The 22550-nt window shown below is 40.7% G+C and overlaps 1 protein-coding gene across 1 annotated transcript; it reads right to left on the bottom strand.

The window, feature by feature from the left end:
* Positions 1-384: 384 nt before the first annotated feature.
* col1a1a (collagen, type I, alpha 1a) lies at positions 385-20812 on the bottom strand. The gene is made up of 51 exons (XM_060901756.1): positions 20585-20812; positions 18706-18897; positions 17890-17912; positions 17612-17647; positions 16786-16878; positions 16218-16292; positions 15599-15643; positions 15226-15279; positions 14737-14790; positions 14400-14453; positions 14243-14296; positions 14096-14149; positions 13958-14002; positions 13799-13852; positions 13235-13279; positions 13040-13093; positions 12484-12582; positions 12335-12379; positions 12131-12229; positions 11946-11999; positions 11623-11730; positions 11283-11336; positions 11045-11143; positions 10628-10681; positions 10234-10332; positions 10094-10147; positions 9910-9963; positions 9724-9777; positions 9575-9628; positions 8913-8957; positions 8690-8788; positions 8446-8553; positions 6851-6958; positions 6691-6744; positions 6423-6476; positions 6056-6163; positions 5713-5766; positions 5550-5603; positions 5269-5430; positions 5009-5116; positions 4654-4761; positions 4455-4508; positions 4220-4327; positions 4039-4092; positions 3823-3930; positions 3543-3596; positions 3337-3444; positions 2961-3240; positions 2538-2728; positions 2193-2435; positions 385-1781 (listed from the first exon to the last, which is right to left on the bottom strand). The coding sequence occupies exons 1-51, from the start codon at positions 20664-20666 to the stop codon at positions 1635-1637; spliced, it is 4350 nt and encodes a 1449-aa protein (XP_060757739.1). The 5' UTR covers positions 20667-20812; the 3' UTR covers positions 385-1634.
* Positions 20813-22550: the final 1738 nt, after the last annotated feature.

Raw genomic sequence — 22550 nt, 5'->3', positions numbered from 1 at the left:
TAGGCACCTTGCTCAAGGGCACTTAAGCCTTTCCTGCTGGTCTAGGGAATTGAACCAGAAACCTTTTATACCCAAAGCTGCATCTCTAACCATTAGGCCATAGCTGAACCTTTACAGAGTAGCATTAGGCAATGCTAGTCATTAAAACTTCACTGTTGGTCAAATTCAGTGACTCCGTGGGTATCTGTATGAGTAGAACAAACTAAAACTCGATTTTACGATTTTAATTTGTGAGTAAAAAAGAAGGTACAATTGTAAGACAATTCTGTTTGTTATTTTTCTTTAATCTTCCTTCCAGTCAAAACAACTGTAACAGGTGCAGGCTGTGCTTCATTAACGTCCATCGGGCACTTAGGGATGAGTCAAGACCACTTCTGACAAACATTAGATCGACCACTTAACATGCTTTATTTCAGCACTCAAAATAATTAAAAACATCTCAAATTATTATACATATACAAAATAGGTACAGATCATCTTGTTTTAACCCCCTATTGTGTGTATGCGTCTCTCACTAGTTTTGGGGATCCCTATTTCTCTTGCAATCTTTGAAAAGCCCTAGGTAAAACAAAACAAAACAAACAAACAAACAAACAAAAACCCCAAAAAACAAAAAACTGAAAACCAAGAAATCCTGGTACAAAAGTGGTAGAATGGAAGCACTGAATGTAATCACTGGACAACATGGGGATGTATTGTAAAGAAATCAAGACAACAACCAAAAAGTGTCAAAAGGTTTTGGAAAAATAAAAGACCCCACCTGCTTATTTCTACACTTGAAAAGACGATGTGCATCAAAGCTTAATCATATTTCCCTAACAAAGGTTCTGCTACTGAAATTGAAGCAAAGTCCTTTTGCAAGAGAGACATGTGTTATAACTGGACAGCAAAAGAATATGATTTTAGCACCAAAGGCCCTGTGAGTAAGAGTGAAATAATACATTATTTTAGAAACTGCTCTAACACATCCCACTAACAGGACCTCATGAAATAGCACCTTTTGCAGCTGTTTCTTGCTTTCTTAAGCATACTTCTGTGTAAAATCCTAACCTGGTGTTGGTCAACACTTGGTAATAATATAGGTTTCTTTTCTGAGGTAGACATAAGATATCAATACGAAGTTGAACCCTTGTCTCATATTAAATCTGTTCTGTCTGTGAACAATGATGGTTGTGCCTGTTGATCACTTGTTCTGATGGGTAGAACACAAAGACACTTAAATGTCATTTTACAGATTTATTTAACACCTGAACATGGTACAAAGCATTTGTTTTCTCTTTTTCATTGTCCTTCCGCAGTGGTAAAAAAAGTCACCTGTGTCTCATATGGTTTTTTCCTTTTTCCAGGGGGATTTAACACTTTACAAGTATATATTATTTTCTTGCGGCCAGTGAAACAAATCGGTCTTCTAAAGTGTCCTTGGTGTTGGTGGTGGTAAAATAGTGGTCCCAAAAAAAGCTTGATAACACATAACCACTGTCTTCTGAAGCGTAGTTCTAAGCAAGTGGACCATTCAGACAGCCAAATCGAAGTCTAGGGTTTTTTTTTTAATGCATAGAAAAGATTTTAGAGAGATGACTGCTAGAAAAAACACACACGCAACACACAAACAATTTCAAGTCCAGATTTCTTTTTTACAAGAAGCAGACTGGGCCAACTTCAATGCCAAATTCCTGATTGGGTGCACCAACGTCCATAGGAGCGATGTCAATAATGGGCAGCCGAGATGTTTTCGCTGTTTTGTAGTCGATGACTGTCTTGCCCCATGCACCAGTGTGCGACTGCAGAGAATGAAAAGAAAAGTATAAGCACTGTGGTGTAACAGTTGACCATTAAAATAACAATAAAAACATGGGCCTATTTTTTAAGGTTTTGAACTAAACAGCTTTTTTTCCCCAAAGTAATGCTGTCACTAATTTTGCAGCTCAGTCCAAGACTAGGCTTAATTTGTGTCATAAAGATAAGCTCATTAATAAATTCATCTCTTAAAACTAAGTCACTTCTTTGCCCTTAATAACTGTCCTTTCAATATCAGCTACTTGCAGTTATTACGAGTGGTGTGCCACCCAATCTAGGTTTTTAACTTTAAATTTCATGTTGGTGTGAACACAGCCCAGACATACACTGGAGCACATGATAAATAACCATTTACTGTGGACATACAGTGGGGATATACTTTGAAAATGACTCACCGTGCAGCCATCTTCAGTGACGCTGTATGTGAAGCGGCTGTTGCCTTCTGCTCTGATCTCAATCTCATTGGAGCCCTGCAGCAGCAGAGCCTTCTTAAGGTTGCCTGTGGCCTGATCCATGTAGGCAATGCTGTTCTTGCAGTGATATGTAATGTTCTGGGAGGCCTCAGTGGACATAAGGCGCAGGAAGGTAAGTTGGATGTTGACATCCTCAGGCTTGGAGCCCTCACTGCCATACTCGAACTGAAGAGAAGCAGAAGAAAGGCAAAATGAGGTTGAGAACATGCTGCATATAACTAGTTATAATACTTTTTAAAACGATGCACAAATTAAGAGGACCCTCACCTGGAAGCCATCAGTCATAGCCTCTCCGAACCAGACATGTTTCTTCTCCTTGATGTTCTTGCTTGTGTACCAGCTCTTCTTGGGAATGTCAGTCTGTGTTGGGTAGACGCAGGTCTCACCAGTCTCCATGTTGCAGTAGACCTTGATGGCATCCTGGTTGCAGCCCTGGTCAGGGTCAATCCAGTACTCACCTAGAACAGGTATTACAAAACCACATATCAAATACCTGAACAAGAGCAGAATCATGTGGTGGCGTTGTTTTTACTAAACATACACTCTTTTGATTGAATTCCACTGTGGCCTGTTTTCATTATACCAAGGTGAAACACAAGTCTCTCTGCAGACCCAATATGCATTTGAATGGTAGGTTGAAATTGCCTATTTTTTAATCACAATTTGCAAAGAATGCTGAGTTTTGCATACCGCTCTTCCAGTCGGGATGGCACATCTTCAGGTCACGGCAAGTGCGGGCAGGATTCTTCTTGGTGCCATCAGGGCTGCGGATATTCTCAATCTGCTGGCTGAGGGACTTAAGGGTGGTGTCAACCTCCAGGTCACGGTCACGCATCACATTGGCATCGTCAGCACGGTAGTGACGATAAGGATCAGGGGCTTTCTCCTGGGGTGCAGCAATGAAGCCAATGTCGAATCCACCACCGGATGGTCCAGGAGGTCCAGGGGGTCCGGGAGGTCCAGGAGGTCCCTAAATCAAAGGATGGTGGAAAAACTAGTATAAAATGGCTATCTTGTGTGTTGGTTGAAAACATCAAATTAAAGTGAAAAAGAAAAGGCAACTCACAGCTGGTCCAATTTCACCAGTGCGACCACGAGGTCCAGGAGGTCCAATGGGTCCAGGAGCTCCACTCATGCCATCCTTACCAGAAGAACCAGCAGCTCCAGCAGGTCCCTATTATTACATAAGTTCAAAAAATGAGGGAACATCTGTTATAATAACATATCAATTTTCTATCGATGGAAAGTAAATTAGAAAAAAAAAAAACTTACTCTAGGTCCAGCAGGGCCAGAAGATCCAGCAGGTCCAGGTTCTCCAGAAGGTCCCTATAGTAAAAGAACAAATCCTTCCAGTTCACTCTTGTGACCCCATTACAGTGCTAGTGTTTTGTCTTCTTTGCGAATATTTAAACAAAAATATAAAACACCAGTTTGTGTGTGTGGAACCAGTGAATTTAGGTATTTTGGTTTTATGCACTAGTAAATATATAATATAAAGATATAATTTTTAAAGGTTGTGGATCTTCCATCAGGCAAATGGGTCATCACTTACGGGAGGTCCAGGTGGTCCATGCATTCCAGTGAATCCTCTGTGTCCCTTCATGCCTCTTTCTCCAGCCTCACCAGTCTCACCTTTGTCTCCACGGGCTCCAGCAGGTCCCTACACAGAGTTATATATTGGCCTTAGAGTATTATGAACTACCCTACTGGGTCACATTTAATCAGATCTTTGTGTGGTAACAACAGAATAACTAAAGTATAAACTTACAGAAGGGCCACGGGGGCCAGCAGGGCCAGCAGGGCCAGCGGGACCAGCAGGACCCTAATGGAGTAAAGTGACAAATGATGCTGAGTGAACTCATTCAGACATTCATTCACTGTGTTCCAAGTTAATTAACAGTAGTTGCAGTTGTAACTAGATTATCTTTAATTCTGAAATAACCACTCACAGACTCTCCGCGATCACCAGTCTTTCCAGCAGGGCCAATAGGTCCAGGAGCTCCAGGGGGTCCGGGAGCACCAGCAGCACCAGCAGGGCCAGTCTCACCACGGTCACCCTATAGGATACGCATAAAGAACTTGGTCAACACAAGCAAAAAACAGTCAGGAAAAGTCCATGTTTTAATTATTTTGTGGCAATAGGACTGATTTACTGTTACGGTGTTTATTCATAGTGCAGTTTACCTTGGGACCAGCAGCACCATCACGGCCAGCAGTTCCCTCGTTACCAGGAGTTCCCTAATGGTGAAATATTCAGCAGTTAATTTTGCACTGTCTATAGACTCCAACAAACTTCGATGCACATTGCTAACTAAAGTCAAGATGGTGCAAGGTCACTCATTATGTCTGAATGAAGCTGGAGTGAACAGGTGAATGTACCCACCTCACGACCAGGCTCGCCTGGAGGTCCAGCCAGTCCTGGGGCTCCCATGGGTCCAGGAGGTCCACGCTCACCGGAGGGGCCACTAGGTCCCTGCTTACCAGGCTCTCCCTACAAGATGACAAGAGCAAGTGCTGGGTTGATGTCCATGCAATTCCACAACATATTGAGTACTCTGAATAACTGAAGTACCACTGATGGTTTTATCATGTAGAGGGCAAGGGATTTTTTTTTTTTAGTCTGCTCAACCAGGCAAAACTGATGTTATCTAGTATTTGTTTTTAACAAAACTTTGGATTCTTTGACACTGACTGGAGATATTAAGGGTATGTTTAAAGCATTCACTTGGAATACTCACTGATGGTCCTGGGAGACCAGGGAAACCACGCTCTCCTTTCTGTCCTTGGAAACCAATAATACCGCGAGTGCCAGAAATACCTCGAGGTCCAGGTAAACCAGCAGATCCCTGTTAAGAAAAGCCAATGCTGAAGAAAGTCTGGTACTTTATATTTGAATGAACATACACACTACATGAATGCCAAAAATACTGCACTAAACCAGTAATTTTTCTGGGTTATAAGACTGAAGTTATTTTTAGACCCAGTAAGAGAAACTTACTGGGGGACCCTCAGCTCCAGGAGTTCCTTTCTCACCAGCTGGACCAGGAGGACCAGCAGGACCAACCTCACCAGTGCGACCAGCAGCTCCAGTCTCACCACGAACACCCTTTGCACCTTCCTTTCCAGGGGGTCCAGAGGGCCCAGAGGGTCCAGGGTTACCCTGGAAAGATAATAGCAAGGTTGGAATGGCAGCTAAATGTGTCATCAAGAAGTTATACTAAAGCTACATTGGAAAAGTGGTTAAAGACTTTTGCCTTGTAGCTGTACTAAATAACTTACAGCAGGGCCAGGAGGTCCAAGTCTTCCAGCAGCACCAGGGAAGCCAGTAGCTCCCTTAACAAAAGAAACAGAAATTGATCTGAATATAAAAAAAAATCCTGATCTTAGGAGAGTGATTAAGTAAACGTTGAAGCCTAGTATCTTTTAAGAAAGTGATACTTACAGGAGGACCAGCAGGACCACGGGCGCCTTTAGGACCAGTAGAACCAACAGGACCCTATAAGAAAGCAATGTTGTGTTTGCTGTATTGTAAATATATTCAGCTTAAATTTTAGAATTAGAGCTTTATAAGTTTATCAAGCAACAGGTTTATGGCTAAAGTATTCAAGGGAGAAATTAATTATAATGCCCCTATATACTAATTATTTCACATAATATACTTTTTTATATGTATGATACACTTTTGACAAAACATTTGAGCATTGTATGTGGCTTTCATCAGTTTCTACAAAAGTTGAATAGAAAATTAAACAAAGTTGAAAGAGAGCTCTGGATGTTGTATGTACCTGAGGTCCAGGTGCACCTGTAGCTCCAGCAGGTCCAGGAGCACCAGCATCTCCCTTGGCACCAGTTTCTCCAGGCTCTCCCTTAGCACCATGGTGACCATCAGTACCCTATGTGAGAAACATCGAGATCTTAAGTGCAACCTGTTCAAAAGCTAACTCAGATCCACAAGGACTCACATGGTTCCTTCACTAAATAGCATACATATTCTTAGTGATTTGAGTTTTAGAACACAATATGATTAATCTGGAATGGATTTTAGAGATACAATTGGATCATTGGTAAGGCTGAATTTTAAGTTAAATGCCCAGACAAATATGCTACATCGCGCATCAATATGGTTGATTTGGAATTTATATAGATACTCACAGGTGGTCCAGCAAATCCGGCAGGTCCAGGTGCACCGGTCTCACCACGCTCTCCCTAGAAGTGGACATTAGTCACTCATGGGAACTAAGATAACATGCAGACATTCGCAATAAACACTATCAATAAAAATATCATGATTTGGAAATTCTTATGGCATAATTAATGATCAGTGTCCATATTATCAAAATAAACCATGTTTGTATCCCTTGAGAGGAAATGATATTTGGTGATATCCATCTGGTATCCAGAGAAGAAAAAAAATACTCACAGGGGGTCCACGGGCACCAGTAGGTCCAATAGCTCCAGCAGCACCAGGCTCTCCCTTGGTAAAGATAGAACAAACTCAGTCATCCTCAAATATGACAGGATATTTAGTGGTGAGAAACAATGGATATCAAGCTATAGACATATACACTGAAGAGACTAACCTTGTCACCCTGAGCGCCAGTTGGTCCAGGAGGTCCAATAGGTCCAGTCAAACCACGAGCGCCATCCTTACCAGCGGCACCATCAGCACCTTTAGCACCTTGGTCACCCTATGTAGAAAGACAGTGAGACATCAGTGTTTGCCTGATGCAATATATACTGAATCACACCTTTAACAATTTTATTGTGTAGAAATATTGCTATGCATTAATTACAAGAAAGGACTATTCTGTACTGACTAGTATGGCCCTTCTGGACATATCTATTCTAGCACTGCAAGACTGATTGGCCAATTTTTACCCATACATTCATGACATATCTGTTTTAACTCAGTCAGATGTGATATGCTTGCCTTCTTGTGGGATCACAACTTTGATTTTATTATTTTGGTTCTTGGACATTAACTAAGTTTGCCATATATTTTGGTGCAGTATTCAGGCTCATTTTAACTGGTTGGAATTAAATATTATAGAGAGTGTTAAATGTACATTTTCCTCTTTTTTCCACTCAGAAGCCACTGAAATTGAGCATTTACAACCAACAAAGTCATATCCTGAACATAGACAGGGAAGGAAATTGTGCACTGTAGTGAAGTAGTACTTTAATAATTTAGTGATAGACATGGCTTGACATAGTAAAAGCTTAAAGTCGGTGGGGAAAGACTGTATGATGCCTCTGCAGTGCATAAAATTGGTTCAGTGTATACTTTCACACTGAAAGTATATCTTTTTCATTTATTTTGCTTTATACTGTTTATTTGGATTAAAAAAAATATGGCATAGCCACTGTGACAATGCATTATCTATTATTCAGCTTTATTGTTATCTGTACTGTACAAAACCTAGTTTTATATCCTACTCTAGTGTTTGTCATATCCACGCCTTATAAAGTTTCGAGCCATTCCAATAAGCTTGTAACAATGAATGTGATAATGTGTGTGGCAGTTTTATTCGATTTCGAAGCTCAATGGGAAGGGTAACAACTTCCCGCATGCACTATATGTTTTTGAAGTGAAAGTTGGCGTGTATAAGTCAACCCTGCTTTTTAGGCCCAGGGGCCTGTCAAGTCAAGTCAAGTTTATTTGTATAGCGCTTTTAACAATAAACATTGTCGCAAAGCAGCTTTACAGAATTTGAACGACTTAAAACATGAGCTAATTTTATCCCTAATCTATTCCCAATGAGCAAGCCTGTGGCGATGGTGGCAAGGCCTGTCCACAGTGGCTCAGCGAGCTGAGATGAACACCCAGGCTGTACCACTCTCACACACATTCAGCCCTATGGACAATTTAGAGTAGCCAGTTAACCTAACTGCATGTCTTTGGACTGTGGAGGAAACCAGAGCACCCAGAGGAAACTCACGCAGACACGAGGAGAACATGCAAACTCCATACAGAAAGGCCCCTGTCAGCCGTGAGGCGACAGTGCTAACCACTGCACTACCATGCCACCTGTGATAATGAACACAGTGGACAAAATAATGTCACACTGTACAAAACCATTAACATTGTAGAACATAACTTGCGGAAATTCATGTTATTGAAATTAAATTAAACACAGTCCAGTTGAAAATCTCTGTGAAACATGGTGGCACTTACTCTGTCTCCCTTGAGGCCTGGCAGACCAGCAGCACCACGCTCACCAGGCATGCCCTGAAGACCAGGAAGACCCTGAGCACCAGGGGCACCAGGAGCACCAGCCTCCCCCTAAAGAAAAAGAAATACAGAAAGAAAGTAGACTAGTAATTAACTCTGTATCAGTCCAGCTTATTGGTTTGCTAAACACTTAACTAGAGATCACATTTCTCTGATCTGACACCCAAGCTGGACATGTAGCTCTCACCTTAGCACCATCGTTTCCAACTACACCAGGAGACCCACGTGCGCCACCAGGACCAGCAATACCAGGGGCTCCACGCTCACCAGGGAATCCTCTTTCACCCTGAGCAGAGGGAAGAGAGGAAGAATGAGTATCATTCTGGGGACTGAAGTTTTGAGTGTTTTTAGGTCTGGTCTGCAGATTTATCAAATAAAATCCCATAAATTCTATAGCAATGGATACTTACTCTAGCGCCAGAAGGTCCGGGGGCACCAGCTTCACCAGGCAATCCCTGTAACAAAGAGGTTTTTACTTGTATCACAGCAATCAGTTTTGAAGTACAGGCAACCTTACTATTCTTTTCTGTTACTCCAACGCTGGTTGTAATTTTGTTGACTCGTTTTAAGCTTGAGAGACATAGTCAGTTCAGGTCTGTTGTTGATTGAACAGTAGAACTATACAAGTGGAATAGATATCCATCCATCCATCCATCCATCCATTATCTGTAGCCGCTTATCCTGTTCTACAGGATCGCAGGCGAGCTGGAGCCTATCCCAGCTGACTATGGGCAAGAGGCGAGGTACACCCTGGACAAGTTGCCAGGTTATCACAGGGCTGACAGTGGAATAGACATGCTTACTAGAAATTCAAAAGAAGCAGCAATTTCAGATTTGACAGATTTTAAACAAGCCTTTATACAGATCAGTGTAAAAACTCTCAACTCATTAGGTGATATAATAACCCACTGAAGTAATTCCTGTCTTTCAAGGTTTTAGCTTAATGGTATTCTGAGACCCTGAACTATTAGAAGTGAGGATATGGTTTTTGATGACAATTACAAAACACATTTCTAAGACACCCTGGATAAAGGCATCTGGGAAATGCTGTAAAAGTAAATTAATGTCTTACCTGGTCACCGGCTTTTCCAGGCTCACCAGTAGCACCCTGAGGTCCAGGCAGACCCTGTTACAGAAAGAAATCAAAGTAATGAGTACACAAATTGTAAGAATCATTGTACTAGGAGAGGCTGTGTTCTGTCCAGGGCAATAGGCACTCACCTGGAATCCAGGTGGACCAGCAGGTCCAGGCTCACCTCTCTCACCAGCAACTCCCTACAGAAAAAAGCAAAATAATAATAATAATAATAATAATAATAGAAATGTAATTAGTCCAGAGGACTTAGTTATCTAGAAATTGAGAGAAGATGCTATCTGAGATACAGGGATATATGAAAAGATACTCACAGCAGGGCCAGGGGCACCAGGAGCACCAACATCACCATCCTTACCGGCAGCACCCTATATATATATATATAATACACAAATGCATATGATGAGTGAAAGAGGGAAAAAACAACCCCAAAATTATTAATCACATTTTTCTTTTTCAAATTTTATTGTGTCGCAAAGAAAAGATGTTGACACTTACGGGGGCACCAATGGCACCCATCACACCTCTCTCACCAGGCTTGCCGGCTTCACCCTACAGAAAGTAGAAAAAAATGTTACCAAATTGTATAAGCTTTAAAATAAAAATCAGGAGATTGGGTGAAAGGATGAAATACGTACAGCAGAACCCTTAGGTCCAGGGAATCCCATAACACCGGGCTGACCTCTGGCTCCAACGGAGCCTGGGGGTCCGGGGCGGCCATCTTGTCCAGCAGGACCCTGTCAGAAACAAAGCAGATATATGTGGATATGTGTATGGATATGTGTATTTCTTGGCATTTAGCACTTTGTTAACTAGAAATTAGCAGACTACCCTTGCTATGTCATCCATCAGGTTGAACATTCTTGTGTGACAGAATGGCATACTATTTGTACTATTATTCAAACAGAGCAAAAGCTATATTTTGCTATTTCAGTGAAATATTGCTATTTTCATGGATGACGAGGGATATGTTATTAAAACTGAATTGATGCATAAATATTGTCAGTGATGGCTGTTGTGCAATGAACTTACAGGAGGTCCCGTCTTTCCGTCAGGTCCAGGGCTGCCAGGGCTACCAGTCATACCCTACAATGCAGCGTGAGGTGAAGAAAGGTCAGGAAAGATAAAGAAGTAAATACTATATTCAAAAGCATGATATTTTAAGTTGATGAAATAAAAGATGACATACAAATGAATAGAATGGATACTGTTTTTTTTTTTTTTAATGACCACAATTTCATGTGTCAGTTATCAGGCATTTGTGATCTTCAATTTGGAATGCCATCTGTAATGACTGCTACTAAATGGGAGTGCTTTCTGGGGAAAGGTTTCATTTTCCCAGCATCTATCTTAGATGTACCAGCTCAAGTCAACATGGTACTATGGTAGTATCCATTCTAACCCTTCTAATTCTCAGATATAAGAAAAATACAAGAAACTAGTTCCTACCTTTGATCCAGGCATGCCAGGCTCACCGTTGCGGCCAGGCTCACCAGTGGCACCCTTAGGTCCAACAACTCCAGGGCCTCCACGCTCACCAGGGGAACCCTATAATAAAAAGAAGGACATGATGGAATTGACAAGTGGCTAATGAGTTCCATTATATAAGGAATGGCTTTTTGCACAGAAGAATACACTGTCTATAATTTTCCAGCTATATTCCAGGAAATTATTTTTTTCTACTTACTTTGGGGCCTGCAGATCCATCAGCACCAGGGAAACCACGACCACCAGGAGCACCCTGTACAAGGAAGAATAAGTGGATCAAGCTTAGTGTCACTTATTTACGCTCTGTTGTATAGAGTATTTGCTGTGTGCATAAATAATCTGAACAAGGAAATTGTGGGAAAATTGGCAGGGGACCTTTTGTTTTCTTTCTCTCTGTACAGAATAAGGACCAATAAAGCTTTGTCAACATCTTTTATTTCCAAATCAAGGACCAGAGAAACTGTTATGGAAATTTGGAAACATATTTTAGAGCAAACAGGAGAGAAGACGATGAGACAAGTGGTATATGGTATACATACACGCTCTCCAGGGACTCCACGGGTACCAGCAGGACCGGGCTCACCACGGGCTCCTCTCTTACCCTCCTCACCAGGGGGGCCAGGGGGACCTTGAACTCCGGGTGCACCCTGAATAGTTACATAGAAGAGAGAGAAAGCATCAGACAAAGTGGCCGATGAATCAGTATTGGGTACTCTGAATGAATATTAACTCATGCTAACCTGTGTAGCCTAAATGGATGCAATGCTAACTAAATACTGATTGAACTATGGTTCAGCAAAACAGTCTTGAATTCAGTTTTAATTAGGATTGTAAAATAAGGCAGTTGGGATGATACACTTACAGTCTCTCCCTTGGCACCAGCATCTCCCTTGGCACCATGAGCACCAGCCTCACCCTGTAAAACAGAAAATGTTAATGCTGGAACTATATATATATATATATATATATATATATATATATATATATATATATATATATATATATATATAAAGATTTGATAAGTTGACAACATAAATATATACTTACAGTGTTACCTTTGGGACCAACACCACCAGGAGTTCCAGCAGGTCCAGGAGGGCCACGGGGTCCAGGGAAGCCAGGAGCACCAGCAATACCAGCAGCACCCTGTAGAGTGCAGCAGAGAGTCAGTGCAATGTATGTGTTGGTTAAAAGAAATCAAAATAAATGACAATGACAAATTGGATTTTTTTTTAAACACATCATACTTACAGGGGCACCCTTAGCACCAGGAGCACCATCAGCACCATTGTTGCCCTAGAAGACAAGAAAACCAAAATGGTGGAATCAAAGTGGAATCTATGTAATGCCCCAGCTTTATCATGAATAAATTGCAATAAAATTCAAGAAGATCCACTTACAGCAGGTCCAGCAGGTCCAGCAGGACCAGGGCTACCAGGCTCACCACGAGCACCCTGGGGTCCCTCAGATCCACGACCTCCCTGAGGACCAGTCTCTCCCTGAAAGGTACGCAGGAGACCAATTAAGTTCATGCCTATCAGAAAGTCATTTTCTCTTACCTCTAGTAAGAAAGGAATAGGCCTATGATAACCAAATCCTAATAGGATAAATCCAATTTGTTGTGAAGACCTATTGCTGTTTGATGAGATACATGGCAGATTCAAACAATGATTGAAATAAACGACTATTACTCTATAGAAATTGCTCAAGCTTCACCAATTTACCCTTATTTACTCTATTAACATGCTGACCTCAAATAACCTCTCTTTTAATGAAGCTTTCATATTGTTTATTTATTTTAACCAATACAAATGAACCAATGGTAGGACTAATTTCAGAGTGCCATAAAAAAAATGCTGAGCAGAAAAAATATGCAATTCATCGAGTAGATGTGCTAGAACAAAAAGTTAGCTCTACAGACTTTGGCTTGAGGTAGTGCTGATAGAGATCACTTACTTTAGCTCCAGGGCCACCAGGGAATCCGGGAGGACCAGCAGGGCCAGTTGGGCCCTAGAACAAATGATAAAAAGTATGTCAGGCCTCAGGCTGACAGCACTCTTGTGTTATCTTTAAATGAAGTCAAAACCAAAGTACTAGCATACATCACAATACATCATGTGGATTAAAAATTAATAAAGATTGGCTACTTACGGGAGGACCAGCAGCTCCAGCAGCACCATCGTTACCACGAGCACCCTGCGAAAACAGAAGATGTATTAGAGAATTTCCATCTCAACATCGAGACAGCAGCACAACGTACCAGCTCGACACTAAGAAGAAATCTGGAATAATATATTCCTTCCAAGTCTGACAAATGAACTGACCGGAAAAGTGTAACAGCATTTGGTTGTTTGCTAGAGCACCAACACCTGGGAAGTTTAAAACTGTACATACATCTACAATGAATGAAAAACTGTGAACATCACAGTTTTTCATTCATTATAATTAAGTAGTTACTCATCTTTAAGATGAGTCGAGAATATGAGAAGAGGCTTAGCAACGAAGGCTAAGCTCTTAGTCTACTCAACTCCAGGTGACTTTAGCATCTGATTTCTGAAATTAGTTCTTCTTTTTTAATGCTGAAACAAACCATTTTTAAGTCTATGAAACAGTATGGATTTTATGGAATTAGGTGCATAGGCCCAGTTGAAAGAAGGCCACATTTTCAGTGATGTGAGATTCAGAGTCTTTAGGTCAGCGAGTGAAGTTACTTACAGCAGCTCCAGGTGGACCAGCACGGCCTCTCTCACCAGGAAGACCACGAGGACCCTGGGGGGAAAAAGTTGGATAAAAACAGGAAGTCAGAATGGAGCACAACTACAAAATAAGGAATTCCTTCCTTTATTAACTAGATTATGAATTGCTGACACCTACCATAGCGCCAGGGGTTCCATTCTCTCCAGGTGCACCAGCCTCTCCCTGTGGGGCAAATCAGGGCTTTATAAAGCACTGCACAGAGTAATCTGCAGCTTCGAATGCAATTATGATGAGAATTTAGAACGCGGCACCAACCTTAGGTCCAGCAGGGCCACTATCTCCCTTTGTTCCATCTAGACCACTGAAACCCTAAGACAGAGAAGATGACAAGAAAGATTCAGGATAAGTTGGGTGATGCTGAGATCCACCAAGCTGAAGACAGTGCCTAGCATAGACACTCACTCTGTGTCCCTTGATGCCAGGAAGTCCGGGAGTTCCAGGGAATCCACGAGCACCCTGTGTAAGAGAGCAGACAAGAATTGGGTGAGATCAAGCTAAATAAGGACAAAAGTGTATGTGCATTGTTAACAACTCCAATGCTCAATGAAGAGATACTAACCTGTGGGCCAGGAGGACCACGCTCACCGGGGCGACCAGGTTTGCCAGACTCACCCTATAGTAGACAGGAACAGTGAATAAAAAAGGCTGGAGAGGACAAAGAAATTGGCCAAGACTGCTATCCATGCATACATGCTTTGAGGCATACTAGCTCACGCTATTACAGACACAGCATACTGGAACACATACACATATATATTGGTATCATACTATTACAGATACAGCATACTGGATGTGCACATCAGCTAATACTATGAATATTCAGTAGTAGTTGGAAATTAAATTTAAAATAACTTGTCTTTGGACAATGGCGGGTTGAGATGGACTGAGCTACTCACATCTTCTCCGTTCTTTCCAGAAGGACCAGGTGGACCACGGGGACCCATTGGACCCTGCAGAAGACAAGCAGAACAAACCAGGTTAGCCAGGTGTGTATGTATTTCTATGTGTGTATGCAAATGAGAAAGAGAAAGAGCATAAACGTAAACAGGAAAACTATCGCCCAAAATGAAGTCACTGTAATTATTACAGCATTGCTATAAAACATCAAGCATTACATAAGTGCTGTGGTACTGAGAGACACTCGGACCAGCACTCATTTACACTGGTGACCTTTTGAACTTGGCTTATTTCATGCATGAATGCCTACTGCAAAATGTACTGCAAGATGTGCTTGAATGTAAATTGACAAATATGTGAATTGCTAGTTGAGGTGAAATATAGCAGGAGCAGATTTCTGTATTTACTGAATGAGTGATGTAAGGAAATGATGTTTATGTACATGTCTGAGTGGTTCTTAACAATGTACCGTATATTCAGACACTTACAGAAGCACCAGGCTCACCAGGCTCACCGGGAGGGCCAGTAAAACCTTGAGGTCCCTACAGTTGGAAACAAAGCACAAATTAAATATGAGATTCATATATTTCATCTAAATGGAGACTGTGGATAAATTAAAACAGCTGTAAAATCAGTTAAGGTCAGCTCAGTTACTACTAGCTTAATTTAACTAGCTTCAATTTTCATTATAACGATTTACAGTGAGTACAGGAGACATTAGTATGAATAGGCTGGTCAACACCAGCTTCTAATATGTCTAATACAAGTTTAGAGTTGCGTTCAGTAAAATGCTATTAACCCCCCCCCCAGCATGTTTCTTCTTAACAAACTGTATAAATAATTAAATAAACCAATACTTACTGCAAGTCCAGGAGCTCCAGGGGCACCACGAGGGCCCATGGGTCCCTGAAAGACACAGGGAAGAGAAGCATTGAAATGTAGCAGTCAGCTGTTATTGTTATCCATCCATGCTTCATACAACATTTGTTTATAATAGCATTTCTATCATATATGTCATGTCAAATCACTTAGAACAAAAATGCATTAGTTTTGTGGTGTTCTAAATGCGTTAATTCAGGGTATAACATGAGAAAATCTTGCTACATGTGTAAATGGTGTAGTTTAACTAATAAATATTGAAAATATTTCCTTGCAGGATCAGGAAATAAAAATAGATGCCTGTCAAACACTTGTATGCAAATGATCATCTAATGCTCAAGCCCTTTCAGTCATATTCATTGGAAAGGGCAATGGTTAAAACTTGTAACAGCACATTGCAGAGTTGATCTCTTTTAAAAGAACTTGATTGTGGTTGAATTTGGTGTGTTCGAAGAAGGAAACATAATTATCTGTAGTATTGTGGCTAGTCAAGCCCATAGTATTTAAATTATGACTCTAAGGTTATACATATGTAAAAAGAGGTAATGTAAGGAATTGTCATCCTTTTGGGCTGTTTTGGTTCATGCATGTCTATCCTTACTATAGGGCCAGGGTGACCTATGACACCAACACCAGCTTTCTCATCATAACCTCCAGACAACTGAGGAGAAAAGTTCTGTGGAAAATACAAAAAGCAGGTTTAGAGAGAGAACCATTTTTGTGTTAGAAAGAACAGTTCAACAACGTTCTTAAGTATCAAAACCCAGTTTGTCCAACTGAAGGTCGTAATGGCTATTAGTACAAGGACGAAGGAAGAAAAAAAACATAAATGTGAAGCATAAAAGTACTGAGATGCATATGAAGGATGCAAATAAGTCAAGAACAACACAGCAAGACAGTTTAGTATTGATTTGATCCCTTTTATAGCGTTCAGGGAGGAATACTGCAAAACTCTGGTCCACCTACAGGGCGCTGTCCAGTCCAGTGGTGCTGAAATATATTTGTACTAATCTGTGTGGTTCTCTTCGATCTCTTCTACATTGACCTGTGACTAACTTTGGATCACAGATCAATCTGATTGATCAGCAGTAACTAAGGGCATGCATGACAATCTGCTTTTCTTCCTGTGTGGTCTGTCTGGTATTGTCCTTCTCCAGTTGTCTACTTACTCCGCCAAGGCCAGGGGGTCCAGGGGGGCCTGGAGGTCCAGGAAGGCCAGGCTGTCCGGGAATTCCGTCATTGCCGGGAGGACCAGCAGGACCCTGATAACAGGAGAAAATAAGAGTGTGTATGAGAAATGAATTCTTTGGGTAAGAAAAGGTTCTGGCATATAATTTTGCTTACATACTCTATCATGTTTAATTATGCTGATTTGTATTAGCATCTGTTTTATTGCATATGGTAAGCACCTAACTGTAGAGGAATGGCATTCAGCCACTACTCTGCTGCCTGTTTACAGTCAGCATGCTGCTTAATATTCCTTGATTGCAAATAAATACACAGGATAAAAATCCATAGATCTGTATTCCATCTGTGTTAAATATCTGTAAAAAAACATAACTTCTATGGTGCATTTTTTTCATATTTATATCTAAAATTGTATGGCAAACAGCTATCCAATGTGTTGAAGCATAAAATTGCAAGCTATAACAATACAGAATGAACACTGACTGTGAGGATAAACCGAGCTAGACACAAATGAACACTGTACATATTGTACAGTGTAAATAATACTGTATTTATGAAGTGTTAATTCAGTATTGAGGATTTTACCATATATTTTTTAAAATAGATCTTTATATCTTATATATCACTTTACCATATATTACAGTTGCTATAGCATTACAGTTATCATTGCCAATGTTGTTAGTGAATCACATACTGTGTGTAAAAAACATTTTGTCTTCCTATACCATCCTAACATCAGGGAAAGCAAGAAAACAATAAAATTAAGTAACATTAGTGATGGTAAGATAAAAAGGAAAAGAAACCTACCCTGTCGCCCTTCTCGCCAGGGTCACCCCTGGGTCCCTAATAAACAGCAAAGAAAAAATATAAAATGAGCTACTTATGGTTTCCCCCACAATATTATGAATTAATTTGATGTTATATAAATATTTTGGAGCAGTTCATATAATTAATACACTGATGTGACTGCAATTTGAACTAGATATGTATATATCACAAATGGTAGACTAAATATATAAACAAACAACTAAGTAAATAAATAGAGATAAAATTATTTTTGATAGTTATGATGAAATAGGAATTACCACAATTGCAGGCTCTTGGTATTCTGGTAAATGGAAACAAAGGGAAAAATGGGAAAAATAAATGAATAAAAAGAAAATAATAGATGATGTCTTTTTAAATCCAGTAAGAGATGTTTTATCCATAGTAAGTCCATGACCTTTGCGAACTAATAGCATGACTGTGATGCTGTACCCTGTATCCTCCTCCCATATTTAATAAGAGGGCCAAGGTCTTGGGATAAATGCATAGTTGGGCCTACTGGTAGAAGTACACAAGCTCTGGGATAACAAGAGCAATAATATAGTTCATCTCAAAAAGGGAATTCATTCTGAAATCCAGACGAATTTGTTGATAATCTCCAGTATATTTTTCCTCTGAGGCCAACATAATCAGGCCCTTGATTATTAAACTATTAAAAAGAATCAGTTGTGCTTTGCCAAAAGCAAATTTCCCATTGTCAAAGAAAGATGGTGGCTGCCATCTATGAAACCACACCCCACTTTGTACATACAGCAATATTTTGTGTTTCTGACATTTTGTAACCAAGTTTGGAGCAGAATAAGCAGCACAGTTCTGAAATACTACAATGCAACACAAAATGCAAATGATGTGCTCGAGTGAGTTCAGAATACCAATAATGTGTCACATGGATTTATATAGTCATCTATATCGTGAAATGGGCATGGCTTTGGTGACTGTCATAGAATGATGAGCACAATGATTCATTTACATGAAGTACATGAATTCTGTTCTCTATGAGCTTCGAGTTTTCTGGTGTATGGACCAGTGAGTATGATAAGGTGCCATTTGAAACGCTGTAGCTAGAAGAAGCATACCTTCATCAGGGCAGACAGGGCAGCACTCATCAGGGGGAATCACTGGGTTGGCGCAGTCACTTGTGTCCTCGCAGATCACCTCGTCACACATGACCGTGCCGCTGTCGCACACGCAAATCTGGCATGGCTCTGGTTTCCACACATCACGATCATTGTAGACCTGACCCTCTAGCGTGCAGCTGCTGCCTATGCCTTAAGTGAAAGAAGAAAAAGTATGTCAGTGCTATGTAGCTACTAAACCACTCTACATAGTGTGCATAATAATAATAATAATAATAATAATAATAATAATAATAATAATTTAAAAATCTCATTAGTTGTGAGAAAAAAATTTAACTGTTTAACTTTACACAATAATGAGGATGAACTGAAGTTGTGCTTTAATGCTCTTATTATCCAAGTATGTCCATGCTTTGGGCTAAAAAGTGAAACCCTTGTGTTTAAAATTATATATATATATATATATATATATATATATATATATATATATATATATATATATATATATATATATATATGATTGTAGTATCATGTCACCATGGCAATTCAAGGCACTTCTGGAATGGAAAGTGGTGACGTTTAGCACTAAATAAATTTGTGTATATATATATATATATATATATATATATATATATATATATATATATATATATATATATATATATATAGATGCATGTATGTAAATAAACAAATATGCCTGAAATGGCCTATAAATTGGACACTAGGTGGCACCGCAGCACGGTGTAAAATATAGGCCATGCCCTCAAGGCAAAAAAAAAAAAACCTTAGAGAAAACTTCCACGTCTTCTGGGTTTGAGTGACTATCAGGTAATTGAAAACTGTCGGCTTGGCAACGACTTGCGTTTTTCTCTTCATGGAAAGTCTGCAGAGTCCACATATGTTTTACATTATCACACAAAAAAAAGTGGGGGGGTGGGAGGGGGTACAGGGGGATGGGGGAGTGACCAAAGGTGGGGTTTCGTAAGCAGTTGCCAAGAGATTAGATTCCAAACAGCCACGTGGAGGCGCTGTCGGATTATGGGAACAGAACTCAGATCACTTTGGAGCGACAAAGATCTCAATAACTAACCTTCTAACAACTTGGTTAAAATTCTCATTTAAAGCAGGCTTCAGCTCTTCAATCCCTCACCAGCATTTCTAATTCTAGCTCTAGCAAAGCCACATACCGCTACTCTAATTTATTAGACATTTATTAGGCTTTCTGCTACGTGATCCACTCCATCCACTTATCCAAAAATGAGATCATCACTTTTTCCAAGAGAGAGAGAAAGAAAGAGGAGGGGAAGAACACGCGCTTAAAATGATTTCTGTAATTCAGTGGAACGCTTAAATCTAGATGTTTATACTCATTTAACATCTATTTACAAGCTTCTCAATTTTCAATCTTATTTCTTATCTTCTCAAGCATGCTACGCTGTAAATTTGGAGTATTTGGGCTCCACCAACCCCCCCATATACAAAGCATAAAAGGCTTTGGAAGTTCAACAATGCCTGACCAATTCTGAAGGTGATGTTAATGTGCAGACGTAAAAGCTGTAGCTTCAGGGTGTAGGTCTAGTGCATGGGTTGGGTGGAGGGACACGTCTCCAAACCTGCCCCAACTTGCCTCCACAGGTTCGAGCTCGCAAGCACGCAAAAAAGGGGTCACTGGGAGCCTCAAACACGGAGCCACTTCTATCACACACAAAATGAGCCACGAGAAAGAGGAACGCACCACTGAGCAACAGAAAGCAGCTCTGCAAGTCCAGAGGACGCCCTTTCCCACTGGGGCCTCTGCCTGATCCTGCATCCTGGTTATAGCATTGCTTTTCTTCAGTTAAAAGAAGTACGAAAAAAAAAGTTATCGAGTTATACTCACGGTCGTCCTCGCCTTGTCCCCTTGCGAAAAGCACTGTTGCGCTGAGCAACAGCGCCAGCCGGATATCCACAAAGCTGAACATGTCTAAATATTAGACATGTAGACTCTTTGAGGCAAGAGAAGTTCTCTTTTTGCTCCCTTTAGACTCCAGTCATACACAGTAGGGTCCGGTCTCCTCTGATTCCAATGTGGACCCCAGCAGAAACTCCCTACTGCCCAAGCAAACTTTTTACCCAGGCTTTTATACTCCAAAGTTTTGGGGAGGTGCTGGCCACACCAGATAACTCAGGCATGTTCCCATTTAACGGGGAAAAAGTCCCTCCTTCATCAGACTAAGGGGTTGTCTTAAAAAGGTTTTTTTTCCCCTCTTCATCCCTAACATCTGAAGAAACTTGATCTTTTAAAGAAAAGGTGAGAGTTAAGCCAGCAAAAAAATAAAAAAATAAAAAAATAAAGAAACACACACATGCACACACACACACACACACACCACACACTCTCTTCTGGATTCAGTTGGACAGAGTGGCATGCCATAAGCATCTTTCAGCTAAAAGTTACTGATGTAGCTCCTGCAGAAACCAGTGGAGAAGATTTTCAGGTATTCTCAGGAGTATATAGGCCTGGATATTTGTTCATTTCGTGTGCGTTTGCATTCTTATCTCAGCGCACACAACTTCAAGCCTCAGTGTTAAATGAACTATGATGTTTCAGCATTAAACAGCACAACAAAACAATACGACTGGGGACTTTTTTTCCCCCCTATATTCACTTACAACAAATGTGTTTAGTCATGATGGACAAATGAAATGATTACTTTCTTAGGATTTCCTGGTGCAACATAACTAGGCCTGTAGTAAAGCATTGATGTGCAGTTTGGTACAGGTTAGTGCAAATCTGATCACTTTATCTTAAATGAATAACGAGTAGTGCTTTTTAAAAGAAGAATTTCTTCACATCTCGTGCAGGTTTGCGAATAAAAGTCACCTTAAAACAGGGGTGTTGGTAAACTGGCAACAATGCATCAATGCATGGGTACGTTTTGAAGGGTTTTTTGCTAAAACAATGCATACATTAAAGTAATAACACATGGCTGTGTCATATTGTGTAGGTACGTGAATTTAAGTGGGATTTTTTTGACATATACGGTATATAAAATGCAGATTCAGTTTGGAAAGTATTGATTCGTGTTCGTTTCTGAAAAGTCACAGAATGCGGTGAGAATATTTATTAAAGAAAGTAAACTAACCATGCTTGAGTGATAGAGAAAGATGCTGAACCTCACAGATACACAGCAGCGTGCGCGCGTTCCAACGTGCTCCAGCGCGCGCCACGCACGAGCCGCTTTACGCACATGCGCACTGATGTTATAACAACAAAAAAGAAAAACAACAGTAATTCGATTTCAGGGTTTCATTTCTCTTCCGCAGACGTCGCAGCTCTGTGAGGATCCAGTCACAGCTCTGCCCCCTCATTCTGGATCCGTGTATATTTTTTGCCATCCAAGAACTGACTCTGCTTTCTTTTTCCCTTTAAACACTGGGAGGTGAAAGCAGCGTGAGCGCTCGTGAGAGAAAGAAAAAAAAAACGCCACCTCATCGCCTTCAGGTGCGTTTAACCTCAGAGGAAAAACTCCTGCTCTTCATTGTGCTGAAGCAGTGCAGCCAGTGGAGCTATAGGGGGATTTAACTCACAACTCTTTACCTGTAGATGGAAAACAGACTTAAAAATCAGACCTTTCTACTCTATAATACTTATTATAGTAGTGTCCAAAAGTCTTAAGCACCCAGTGGTGTAGTGGTTAACACTGTTGCCTCACAGCAAGAAGGTCCTGGGTTCAAGCCCAGTGGCTGATGGGGGCCTTTCTGTGTGGAGTTTGCATGTTCTCCCCGTGTCTGCGTGGGTTTCCTCCGGGTGCTCCGGTTTCCCCCAAAGACATGCAGGTTAGGTTAACTGGTGACTCTAAATT

This window comes from Neoarius graeffei, chromosome 20 (assembly GCF_027579695.1).
Source record: "Neoarius graeffei isolate fNeoGra1 chromosome 20, fNeoGra1.pri, whole genome shotgun sequence".
Classification (NCBI taxonomy): Eukaryota; Metazoa; Chordata; class Actinopteri; order Siluriformes; family Ariidae; genus Neoarius; species Neoarius graeffei.
This window is presented reverse-complemented; position numbering and strand designations above follow the sequence as displayed.

Bases quoted from the DNA above. Each gene is read 5' to 3' on its own strand.
- col1a1a (XM_060901756.1), bottom strand. From the start codon at position 20,666: ATGTTCAGCTTTGTGGATATCCGGCTGGCGCTGTTGCTCAGCGCAACA. The intron at 14,150-14,242 runs GTGAGTGTCTAT...TCTCTGTCTTAG, and splicing joins CTGGCATCAAGGGACACAGA to GGTTTCAGTGGTCTAGATGG. The intron at 11,337-11,622 runs GTATGTATACCA...TTCCTTGTACAG, and splicing joins GTGGAGTCCCTGGAGAGCGT to GGTGCTCCTGGTGGTCGTGG.